General features: G+C 40.8%; 1 protein-coding gene across 1 annotated transcript; it reads left to right on the forward strand.

Annotated features, from left to right (window-relative positions):
• The first annotated feature begins 863 nt into the window (after positions 1–863).
• tppp3 (tubulin polymerization-promoting protein family member 3) lies at positions 864–12,237 on the forward strand. Its single transcript, XM_074666783.1, has 4 exons — positions 864–964; positions 5,591–5,793; positions 5,882–6,035; positions 11,286–12,237. Exons 2-4 carry the CDS (start codon positions 5,606–5,608, stop codon positions 11,481–11,483), a joined length of 540 nt encoding a protein of 179 aa, XP_074522884.1. The 5' UTR covers positions 864–964; positions 5,591–5,605; the 3' UTR covers positions 11,484–12,237.
• The last annotated feature ends 620 nt before the right edge of the window (positions 12,238–12,857 follow it).

The raw sequence follows: 12,857 nt of genomic DNA on the forward strand, positions 1-12,857 counted from the left end.
AAAAAAGATGACACAATAAACACAAAGCAACGATGGAAGACATCCAGCAATTTGTCTTCTTTGTGATTTCAAAAGCACAATCAAGCTTTGTTTCAGAGAAGACTGTGTGCCACAAGGAGAAATACTCCAGCCGCTGTCACACAGTAAGTGGCGATTCTTTCCACCAATCAACAGACTGTAGTGTTTCTAGCTCCACCGTCTGCGGTCAAACTGGCATCAAAGTGGAAGGATACCGAAAAGTGGAATGGTATGAGTCGGTAATTAAGGAACTTGTCCTGGTTTTAGTCACAGGAAACACCACAAAATATGTGACAAACCGAGACGTCCCGCAATGTACTGCTTGGTAGAAATGAGGCCTTAGCCTCTCTGTTACGATCTGATTCTTCTGTTGGCCTGTATTTTGGGCCCATTTGGTCATTTTAGATCCCTTTGTGGTAGCTATGGGAGGTTTTTTTCTGCTTTAAGATCCCAGTGGTTGTCGAACTGTAATTGATCTGTTATGGTTGATTTTTTTTTTTGTTTCTTGCCTTTACTCTAGACCTCAGTAAATGCATTTAGAGAAATTTGCAGATTTAGATAAGGTTTGTGAACGAATTTGCCTCTAAAGGAGCAAAGTGCTTCCATATTTGTGGTCATGTTTTCACTGATGGGGTAATTATTAACAGCTGTTTAAAAATCAGCCTCTGACCTCTGACCCCGTGTTCTGGGAGTTTGCAGGATCCTGCACCGACCCGCACTCCTCCTCTCCTCTCCTCTCCTCCTCTCCTCCCTGCTTTTTTATTTCACTGCCCTCCCCTGATGTGGGACAGGACGTGGTCATGGCGACAGGATAAACAGATGATAACAAGCCTTGAGCGCTCCGCGGAGCTCATTTGAACGCTGCGACCGCTGCAGAGGGCCAGAAGAGGGAGAGGAGAGGCTGAGGTGAAGCAGGGACAGACCGAGGAGGACAGAGGACGCACAGGTAGGACTGCAGTGCTGAGTGTGTTTGGGTCTGTCTGAAGTTAAAGCATGCATGTTTGAATCATGCATCTCGAAATTGCATCACAAACTGCAGTGTTTAAACTTTTGAGTGCAAGGGTCAAACTTTTGAACATGCTTTTTGATACCAGAATGCGGCCACTAATTTTTAATTTGCAGCACTTCTGGGTTTAATGAAATATTCATTAATTGCATTGTAGAAAAAGGAACGTTTGCACTCTTGCAGGTCTTGCAGGAACAAGGCAGTGTGACATTGGCATTCAGAGGGACCAAGCTTTTGTTAAACTGAGTACTTTTTAGATTAACCTTGCACAGATTAGTAAAACAGTGATCAAACTGGAGTTTTGCATCTTTCATCTGTGCAACAAATTCTTAAAAAAGACACAACCTGAAACAAAAAAAAATGTCAATCTGAAAAAAAAAAGTTTAAAAAAGCAGCCGGTGTGTTGAATTATCTTCGATTTTAAGTACCCTTACTCATTACAGAGTCCCAAAAAAAAGTTTTCCGCCTCTAAATGACTGTTTTATTTTTTCTAAACAGTGCACATCTTCATCTTTTGTCCAAAAAACAGCAAATCCATCTCAGAAATCTTCTGTTGGTTTTTTTATTCTGTGTTTTGCAACCAAATTTGCCATAAAGAAAGCTGAAGAACCAACAGTTGCATTGCAAAAGCCGCTGCTGGTCTTTTTTCTTTTCTTTCTTTTTTCTTCTTCTAAAAACTCCCAGAAAGCTTCTTATCAAACATTGTTAATTCACTCCTATTGAATGCATCTTTGGATAATCGCTGCTTTTGTTGGCTTTGTTTTGCATTTTATGTTGTAAAGAAAACAGCTTTTGTATGATGGATAATTGATGACTGAACACACACAGTTATGTAAGGGTGTGTAAGGGCATCCTGACAAATACACACACACACAGTAGCACAAACACAGACACACACAGACACACCCATGCAGGATTCAGAGTGTGATACATTCACATCTTCAAATCTGAGGTAAAAACTTTAATTAACACTTCACAAACAGATTTATTTTTCCTAAAGTCGAGTGAGGTAGAATCTGTCGAACTCTTTCTGGGGAGAAACGAGTCGATGACATATGCTGTCTGTTCTCATTGTAACACGATACTCAAACATGATCCGATTACGAACAAATGACATTACTCTGCACGAAGAACATCAACGGCCTAACACAGAGTCTCTGCAGCTGCTCAGAAGGAAACTGGAGGAGTTTAGTGATTTTAAAGAGTCTTAAAGTCAGCAGGGACTCCTGCATGCCTCACGTTACCATGGTTTTAAGTAAACACAGTTGGCCTTCTTTTTCTTTTAGTTGACAGTCGTTCACCTTCATTTATTCAATGCAATTTGTCTTAGAACTAATGTGTTCAGTTATGTATTCATTTCTTGCATAAACCAGTAGGAGGCAGTGTAGATGGTTTCATAGCAGGACAGAAGAAAGAAACCCGTGTTTAGAGAACTCAGCATCATTTCATCATGATCATATTCTGACATGTGACTCTTTTTCGCAGCACAGATGAGTTGCTTTACAGAATGTGTCTTATTTTACCTGTTATGTCACATGGTTCAGACGTCTTTGGCCCAGTAGTCAATTTAGGCGCTTATCTTCTTAATTAGATTAGAAGTTTGAAGAGGGCTGCTGCTTCTGTGTACATTACAAATTATTATCGTCTTTGATTCGACAGTTATTAAACCAGGAAGTAGCATTCAGAATAAAAATCTCTTTTTACCCAAGAGACCTGGTTGGAGTAGCAATCTCCTGGCAGAGTCACAAGCACTTTTAAACACAAATTCAAAAAGTTGAAGATTATTTCATGTGTTAAGTGTATCAGAAGAGAAAGAAAGGGCGGTTTTATCCAGATCTGTCAAAACCTAGTTAGTCAGAATAACCTAAGCAGAAACCTCTGGCCCTGAGAAGCCAGTATGAAGAACTGCAATTACGCAAGTGTCCACCAGAGGCTGAATGCAGAAACAGCAGAAACTACATACACACCCATTTAAAAAGCTGACATTTAAAGCAGGAATGTTTGCAACCTAGTTTGTTTCTCTATTAGCACACACTGAACGGGGGACTATAAAAAGTTCTTTATGAAGTCATTAAACTTGTCTGATAGGTGGGCACTCTGTGGCTGTTACTGAGGAGGCTTAAGGCCTCTGTCTTTACCTTATCCTGACTCCAAAGAAGCTAGGTTGAGTTAACAAAAGCCCCAATGCTTGATGGGCTCTTAAACACTTTTTTTTTTGCTTGTCTTTTTTTGAATGGGTGTGTGTGAGTTTCTGCTGTTTCGGCACACAGCTTCTGGTGAACACTCAAGGAACTGCAGTTTCTAAAAATTCTACATCAGCTTCACGTTGTACGACCTGAAGTTTCCGTTCGGTCGGCCGCTGGTCCGTCTCCCAGTTGAAAAAGTTTAGGAAACCTTTAAAGCCAAAGCCTCTGGTGGGATCTGGATCCTAAAAACAGAGCTCAGACACTGTTTGAGAGGACAAACAAGTCCTGTGATGTTCAAATCTGTAATCTCATTCTTTATGTTATTTCCTGAAAGCTATGATTTCAGGTGAGGGTTGAAGCTTTTCTATCATCTAAAGCCTGACCTTTAATCTCAAGGGAGTGGCCAAGCTCCCAGCTTTTCTTACCTTGAACAGAGAGGTACTAACCATCATCTGACTCATTTATCTGTCTTTAAGATAGCTTTAAGTTTATTCATTTTTTAAGTTCCACAGTTTCAGTTTCCAGAAGCTACAGCGAGGAGTTCGCACCCTGCAGAGTCTGAATGTTTCAGAGTTTACAGATTTAACTCACTGAACTGAAAACTGTAAACGTCTCGCCTGCCTGGAATTTGACACCTTCACACACACACACACACACACACCCTGAGACTCTCACACGGAGCTTCACTTTTACGACATACACACTGTCTCCTTCTCTCACTGTAACATAACTAAAGTAAGCCCCGCCCACTTTGCATCACACCCTTCTCTGATTGGTTCAGCTCCCTGGCAGAGACACCTGAGACCCATTCACACACTCCACGTGTTTTTGAGCAGCAGGGTATAAATCTTATAAATCTTAGAGGGGCGAGGGAACCGAGTTACCATGACAACTGCTGTTAGGCTTGCATCAATGTGTGTGTAATCACACAACAGTGAGAAACCGAGTGAGGTCATGTCCCACACCCTCTCTTTCTCTCTCTTTGACACACACACACACACACACACACACACACACACACACACACACACACACACACACACACACACACACACACACACACACACGTTGAATGATCAGCCCTTTAATTATAAAAGATGAAGTTATTTGTTTGGTCACCTTCACATTGAAGGGTGTGACTGCAAAGCTGCAAAAGCTGTGTGTTGTTAGCGTTGTTCTCTCACACCGGCTGCGTCCTCAGTCCGGGACGTATTGGGACCAGGAGTTACCACCCCAATGATGATCCTCTCCTTGTTCATGTTGGGCTGTAAAATCTCGAACCTGTTGACTCCAGTGTTTCCAATCTCTCAGCAAGGACAGTTGCTATTGGCTGTCTGAAAAGGCGCTAACATAATCAGCAAAACCACAAAGTGTGTTTAATTAACTCAACTGTAAATACAAAAGAACTTTTAAAAACAACCACAGCCGAAACAAAGTGCTGTACATACATAGACAAAACAACAACGTATCATGGATGCTGAAGGAGAGACAAATAATGTTGCTGGAGAAACAACAAAGCCATTAAATTGGCAATGCTAGAGGACTCCTGGTCTGGCTCTACTCATTTTGTCACTTTGTTGTTGTAGTCAAGATAAATACCATCCGATTCGGACACGGTTTGTTGTATCATGAAAGTCAACAGCCGTTTTTTTTTTTTTTTTTTTTTTTTGGTTTCCCTCACAACGTCCTGTCCAACTTGATCTGTCTTGGGCAAACTGAAACATCACAGCTCTAGCATCTGGAAAAAATAAAGTCTGGCATTTCTAAACCATATCCTGTCAGAGCTGGGACCCAGCCGGTACACAGCAGAGTGGATCCGGTGTGAGTTGATACACTGACTTAAAAAGAAACCTCTCAGTTCCAGTGCTGTAGTAGTTTGAGCATGGTTTCAGTGGAAGTTTACACACTGATTAGAAGTGAAACCCCAAAATGAGTGGAGACTGACCTGACATGGACCTGGTAGAATTTGACCTGGAGAATGATATTTTGTCCCTCTGCAAACACTCAGGGTGGAGTTAAAAATCATGCAGAACTGTATGGAAACAGAGCTGGCAAGTTTTGATCTTGCATGATAGGAATTATCACAGCAATACTGCAGAATGAATTCAACGCAAATATCCAGGGGCTGCACAACTTTTTTTTGCAAGTTGCACAATTTAAATACTTGTAATTGAAGCTGTTTGTCTCTGCAACATTATTTTCAAATTTTCTGACAGTGTAGGGTCGTTTTGCTGCATGAGCATACTCTTTCATGCAATGCAAACTCAAATGAAATGTTGACTAAGAATGTCTTGTCTGTTGAAATAAGGTGATAAATTACACATACATAAGTTAAAGTCTTTGAAAAACTAATGATGTGCTGTTGTCGTTCTCCTCGCAGGTATTTCTTCCCATCATGGCAGAAAGTGCTGACATGGAGCAGCTCCTGGTGTCCTTTAAGAAATTTGCCGTCCACGGAGACACGAAGGCGACGGGGAAAGAGCTGAACGGGAAGAACTGGGCCAAACTGTGCAAAGACAGCAAGATCATTGACGGCAAAAATGTCACCAGCACGGACGTGGACATCGTCTTCTCCAAAGTGAAGTGAGTCTGCAGATGAGGAGAGCCTGACTCTAGGAGTCTGTTACCTGTCAGGGCTTTTCCCTAAAGTCTTTCTTCTCTGCCTCTGCAGACAGAAGACGTCTCGGGTCATCACCTACGAGGAGTTTCAGAAAGCTCTGGAGGAGCTAGCCCCCAAAAGGTTCAAAGGTCAAAGTAAAGAGGAGGCGGTGCAGTCCATCTTCAAACTGGTGGAAGGCAAAGAGCCCACAAACGTCGGGGTGACGGTAAGATGAGAAACTGTTATCTGAAAAATGTGAACTGGGTGTTCTCAGACACAGGTGAACTCATCTTACGGACAGAAGAAGTCAAGATGTGCAAACATGAGTTCTGTCTGTGTGGGGTTATAAACTATGTACACACATGAAGGAGAAGAAAGTGTGCTCTTCCTGCCACAGACTTTGGTTTTCCACGTAGACACATAAAAGGGCAGGGAGCTCCTAGAACAGAGCCATACCTCCATATGACTTATGATAGACTGAATAATTCCCTTTGCAGATGTGAGTCTGAGGCGCAAGATTTCCGTCATTAACGTCTCATTATGAGACCTGAAATTGTAACTCAAGCGACAAAATACTTTGACTTCCTTAGATGTTTAGATATTAAAGTAGCCTCTTAAAAACAAAGAATGGATGAAGAAAGGATGTTAAAAAGTTATCTCGACTTCTTACAAAACTTCACGGACAAATCCTGACTCCTTTGTTTTTTTTTTTTTTTTTTTACAAACCTGAATAATGATGGAATCAGAACCAGAATTAGAATCATCTTTATTCGCGAATCATCTCAAGAATACAAGGAATTTGGCTCTGGTTAACCACACTCTCTCTGTACAATTATTATAAACACACACTTAATATTACAGAAGGAAATGTAGGGCATAAGTAGTAAAAAATATTGAGATAATAATAATAACAATAAGGAGCTTTGTACAAAGAAGAATAAAAGATACATATACACATAAGTAAAAATAAAACAGAAAAAAAAAATAAAAATAAAAATAAATAAAAAGTTTTTCTTTCTTTCTTTTGGTCTGAACACACTTAAGGACATGTAGGAGAAAAAGTGTGTGGGATCTAGATCCTCTGCCTGCTAGGCTATGGTCTTGCAAAGGTTGTAAGGTCAACTCGGTTGCAGATGATGCAGTAACTTTCACTTGTGTCACATTAAAGGCTGATTTATGCTAAAAGTAAAGTGAGGATACGGATACAGATGGAGCCTTCTGTCTGTGCCCTGTGTTCATTTCATCCATATTTCTGAAAGTTTTCATGAAGCTTACAGATACGGACCAAACGGAGCAGTACTATAGACTGTATGTAGAGTGGACAGCGTGGCTCTGCCATTAACCATTGTACAGTTTTGAAGCCAAAATTCCCTCGTCACAGGTGCAGCCATTGAAGCAGTTGTGCAGCCAGAGTCTGTGCAATAGAGACTGTGAGAGACTCTGGGAGAATCTGAGTGGAGATGGGTGACAAAAATAATACATATATTTTTTTCCATCGAGAGTCTGATCACTTCTTGACTCTGCCCCCCGACATATTTTACAATACCTGAAGAAAATAGAATAGAATAGAATAGAATAGAAATAGAATAGAAAATACTTTATTTATCCCCGAGGGGAAATTCAGGAGTCACCGCAGCATTTAAGAAAACAAAAGTAAGAAAGTGTATAGAAAGTGCAAAAAGCTCCATAAGAAATTAGATGACGACATCCCATCCACCACTCTCCAGCCCAGCCAGTCTCCACCTCCACAGGGTCCAGGACTGAGCCTCCCCAGCAGACTGTTCAGTCTCTGTCTCCTGGATCCTGTCTGCTCACAGCAGGCGAAGCTCCTCCAATGTGGCGCCGGGGTCCGATGTCAGCTCCGTCAGCCACGTCCGTGAACAGCACGATGCCGCTGGGTTAGCTAGCTCGTCCATCCCCCGGGGCTAGATCCCACGTTCCCAACAACGATGGATGGAAGGACAGGTCCACGTCGTCACCTCCCAGCTCACATCCGAGAACCAGCACGTCATCCTCACCTCCTCCTCCTCCTCAGCTCGAGGGAAATCATCAAGCCCTACACTAGTTAGCATTGGCATGCTACAGGCTGCTAACAGCTAGTTTTGCATGTAAACAATGCAGCCATGGTTACATGTAGGATCTCCAGACAAACACAGGAAAAAAGTAGTAAAAAATATCGCCGAAGCCACAAAAAGTTTGGTGTCCGTGACGGACAATGAACCAAACAAAGTAATGATCCACTCCAAATACAAAGATGACGAAAAAGAGACAAAAAAAATTACAAGAAACGGACAAAGACAAGAGAGCTGCTGCAACAGGCAGCTACTTGGGTAGCGCCTAGCAACGGAAAGGACACGAAATACACGAGACAGCTGTCAATCATTGTTAAACGTGTCTGTTAAACGTTTAACCTTTTAAAACCAATAAAAAAAAAAAAACTTTTCAGAAAAAGAGGACTTTAATACAAGATACCCAAATAGTATCTTTAAATCACCACAACAATCGTACATGAGAAAGATTTCTATGGGGTGTGTTAATTTTTTTAAGTTTGACCACAGCCCATCTGGAATGGCTGGAAAGCTGTATTTTTGACCTATACTGCAGCCAGCCACCAGGGGGAGCAGTTTTTGCGGCAACCTCACTTCAATCCGAGCAAGTTGATGTCCATTTTTTTAGTCTATGAGCAGTGCCACTGGGAACCATGGGGGAAGTGTTGCTGTTACTCGATACAAGTTTTAGTGAGACACGAAGAAGGAATAAAAATGGCAGAACTTTTGCGACTTATTTATCAGCCTCTCCGACCACTGCCTGCTACAACGCTGCCCCCATTTTTGTCTCTTATACAAGCAGAACATTATTAATACCTCCTCCACAGTTGCCATGCTTGTTCTTGAGTTTTGTTGTCATAAACTTTTGACTCTGGGCTGACCCCCCCCCATTTTGTAAAATAACGGGAATATAAATGGGCCTTAAAAACCATCAAATGCCGCTGCTGTTTTCACATCTACAAGTGAAAAAGTGCAGCCTAGTTCAGGAGCCAATGCGTGGAAGCAAAATATGTACGGAAGACCAGCTAATGAAGACAAATTATGGCCCTTTAGGCCTTCCATACACAGCCTGTTTTTGCCCTTTGAAACCTAAACTTTAACTCTTGGCTGCAGACTAAAGCTGGATTGCGCGCTCTGAGCCAATGAGCCGCGGTGATTCTGTGTGAATAACATCCACAGCTCAATTAAAACATGATCAAACATGATGGATAATCTCTGCTCCATCTTTGATTCAGAGTTACATCAGCTCTGATCATCGCTCAGCTGCAGAGGACGAGTCCAGAGTTGCACCACAGACACACTTCTCACTCCGCCGCCGCCCGTTCGTGAAACCTGAGAGCGCTTTGTAAATGTTTGGACACTCATCACAGGTTTATTATTATAGTGATGAAGTCATGTGAGTGTGAGCCAGGAGCTGAGGCAATCTGGATCATCATCTGATGATTAAACTGCCAAAGTCACCAAGGGTCCGGTAAACACCACTCTGACTGGAGTATACACATCTCAAATGAAAATAAATTAAAGACAACAATGTGTGTTCGTGCATGAGAGAGGAAAGGTTTTACAGTATGCTGTGTAAGATCATCAATCATTTCTGGAGCAGAATATACGGTGAGAAAGTTCCAGATGGCCTGAAGTCATCAGAACAATATGAGATCCAGAGCAGACCAAGAGCAAGAAAGGTTTCTGTTTGGAGGGATTATAGACAATGTAGACATAATGCAAAGGTTTATATTTTGTTTTTCTTACAAAAATATGTCTGTGTATCCTGATTTAATAAAAGGTAGTCTCTGTGATGTCACCCATTTGTATCTAAAGCAGCGTTTTGAAGCTTATCGTTGTTGGTCGCCAAGTGTGTGCTGATAAAGACATCTATTCAGAATCTCATGTGGACACAAGTTTTAACCATTGACTGTGTATAGAGTGGACAGCGAAGCGCCACCACTTATCATTGTACATTTTGGAGGTTTATAATATATATATATATATATATATATATATATATATATATATATATATATATATATATATATATATATATATATATATATATATGAATATGTTGTTTTTGTTTTTGTTTTTTCGAGAGAGAGTCTAATCTCTGTTTGACTTTACCTCCCAACCTATTTTACAATCCCCCCAAAGTACACAAGAACGGCAGCTGTCAATCATTGTTAAACGTGACATAAAGCCTCCTTTTTAACCTCTTATAACTAATGAGAACAAAACTTTTCAGAAAAAAAGATAACCTGAATACAAGGCAGGCAATTAATATCTTCAAACCACCACAGCAGTCGTACGTGAGAAACATTTCTACGAGCTGTGTTAATTTTTTAAAGTTTGACCACAGCCCATCTGGAATGGCTGGGGAGATAGATTTTTTGACCTATACTGCAGCCAGCCACCAGGGGGAGTAGTTTTTACGACAACCTCACTTCAATCTGAGCAAGATGACTTCCATTTTTTTTTTTTCTACAGTCTATTGTTTTAATACTTTGGTCTCAAATTTAATTTAAAGTAGATCAACCTGGTAAGGAAGCCAGACATGGAAACAGCATAAAAGATTTGTGAATGTCAAAATAAAATGCTTTGTATGGATTTTTCACCTTTAATGAGATTGTATAGTTGAAGGGGCAGTCAGGAGTTTCAAAGTGATTTTGAAAAATTCTCCCTTCAAGTTATATGCCTGATTGTTATCCACACTTTTGAAATGCCACTTTGTATCTCCCTGATTTGGTCAGGCAGGATCAGATTAATTTAGGCACATCAAAGTCTCTATGACAACACCACGCTGGCTGATGAAGTTTAGAAGCCTGAAGAGAAATCTGTGTTTTTCTCTGCTGAAAACGATTTCTGTAAGTAATTCTATAGTGATGATCGTGCTTGAGAGTCTATCGATAAAATGAAGACTGAGGTTATGTTAGCTCTGCTTGGTGGATGACTGGCAGGACATAGCTAACCAGGATTCACTAATGTTACACATGTCTTAGAGCACCGGGCTGCCAGCTGCGAAAAATAAAGACAGCTACTAAACTACTTACAAACTGACAGTGTTAACTTGTTGTTAGGTTAGCCTACAGATACATCAGAGCACCGGGCTGCCGATAGCACTACATCTAGCCAGCTACTACAATGTTTGCTTGATGTCACATATCAAACCGTATTGCTACGTAACTGTACCAATAAATCCCTTTCCTCGGGGCGCTGTATTCCTTAAAAAATTGTCTTGAACAAAGAAAATTTGTTTCCATCTTATCTCCTTTTAATTAAATTTAACTTAAATGAGGCCTCTGAAGATAAGATTTTCTGAATGTCCATAAAAAGGAAAATAAAGTTATGAGTGTGTCTACTGATCTCACCTTTAGGGGGCAGTAAGGATCAGCACAGCTCTATATTTGACCTCATTTCTATCTCACATGTCTCATCAGAAAGTGGCGAAGACCGGGGCAGTGGACCGTCTGACCGACTCGTCCAAGTACACTGGATCACACAAAGAGCGCTTCGATGAGACCGGTCGGGGCAAAGGCCGTGAGGGCCGGGAGGAGCTGGTGGAGAACACGGGCTACGTGGGAGCGTACAAGAACGCAGGGACATACGACGCCAAGGTGAAGTCGGAGAAAGAATAAGGCGGGACGTACAGCTCCTCGACAGCACTTAGTCTGGACCAAACCTTGAACTTTGACCCCTCTTCGTGTGTGTGTTTGGTGTGAATGTGTGAATGACTTTGTGTGTTTGGCCTGGACAGACTGACGGACTTTCAGGTCTGTAGACTCGAAGAACCTAGAGTGACAGAAGTTATGAAAATAGGTGGACAGTTCTCCATCCGCCCATCACTTCAGCTCCATCAGGTGTGTGTGTCTGCAGGGAGTGTGGCTTCTTTTACCTGAGAGGTTCAGATCAATTATTAGAGCTAAAATTAAGAACAACACAAGTCTGCTCCAGTTTTCCGTAGACTTTTGGTGCGAGAGCCTCTGATTGGTGGAGAGTTTGTAACACAGCCTCTGATTGGTTAGGAAGTCCCCCTCCTGCTCTAACATTAGCCCTGCCTGATGGAGCTGTGGTTCACGGGTAAATCCTGACTCTCATCAACTACTGTTCTTCTTCTTTAATCACATTAAACCTTCAGTTGTGTATTTGACTTCCTGTTCCTCCATCAGCAGCAGCTTTAGGATCCTCGCTGAATGTAACTCTAACTGAATCTGCAGCTTCTGACACCCTGAGGGATTTTTTTTTTGTCATTTTCTGATTTATACTTTGCAGCTTTGTTACTTTTCTGCATTTTTTTCTGCCTTAACTTCTTTGTAAAGAGTTGTTGCAGAAACTGGACTCTAATTAAAGTGAAACGTACTTCACTGAATAAATAAAAGTTAAATTAAAGTTTTTTTGTTGTCTCATAATTCTTTTTTGCCCTCCAATAATGGATTTTTTTAAAATACACATCCTATAAACATTATTTCTGTTATGAGAAGTTAAAACTTAGAAGTAATGACTATATAACACAGGGTCAGAGCCATCCTAAACTTAAGCAATACTTAAAGGTTTCCAGGGTTAAGTCATGAAGTCTAAAAAAGTAAGAGTGTTGCAAGATAAGGTCAAAATAAAATGTCCAAAGAAGGAAAAAAAAAAGGTTTTTGATGAATGAAACAATTGAAATAAAGTTAAAATAACAAGATTAACAACAATATAAAATGAAAATTTGATGAGATTAAAGTGTAAATGTTACAAATTCAAAGTCTGAACAAAAAATGTTGAGATTTTAAAAGACCTAAGTTAAAGTAGTGATGAAATGTGATGAGATTAAGGTTGAAATAAAGTTAAAATGTTAATAATTAATTGAACAGTGTAAAAACAGAAATGTTACTTATTGGCACTAGCTCCACTCTCAAGAAATCTAACAGCTTCACAATTCCATTCGACCACTCCTCCATCTCCCCCTCACCCCAAGTTAAGAGTCTGGGTGTCATCTTTGACAGCACCCTCTACTTCACATCTCATATTAA

This window comes from Halichoeres trimaculatus, unplaced genomic scaffold (genome assembly GCF_033239565.1).
Source record: "Halichoeres trimaculatus isolate MK-OKI-2021-1 unplaced genomic scaffold, fHalTri1.1 fHalTri1_scaffold_3, whole genome shotgun sequence".
In the NCBI taxonomy this organism is placed as follows: domain Eukaryota; kingdom Metazoa; phylum Chordata; class Actinopteri; order Labriformes; family Labridae; genus Halichoeres; species Halichoeres trimaculatus.

Bases quoted from the DNA above. Each gene is read 5' to 3' on its own strand.
- tppp3 (XM_074666783.1), top strand. From the start codon at position 5,606: ATGGCAGAAAGTGCTGACATGGAGCAGCTCCTGGTGTCCTTTAAGAAA. The intron at 5,794-5,881 runs GTGAGTCTGCAG...CTGCCTCTGCAG, and splicing joins ATCGTCTTCTCCAAAGTGAA to ACAGAAGACGTCTCGGGTCA. The intron at 6,036-11,285 runs GTAAGATGAGAA...ATGTCTCATCAG, and splicing joins CCACAAACGTCGGGGTGACG to AAAGTGGCGAAGACCGGGGC.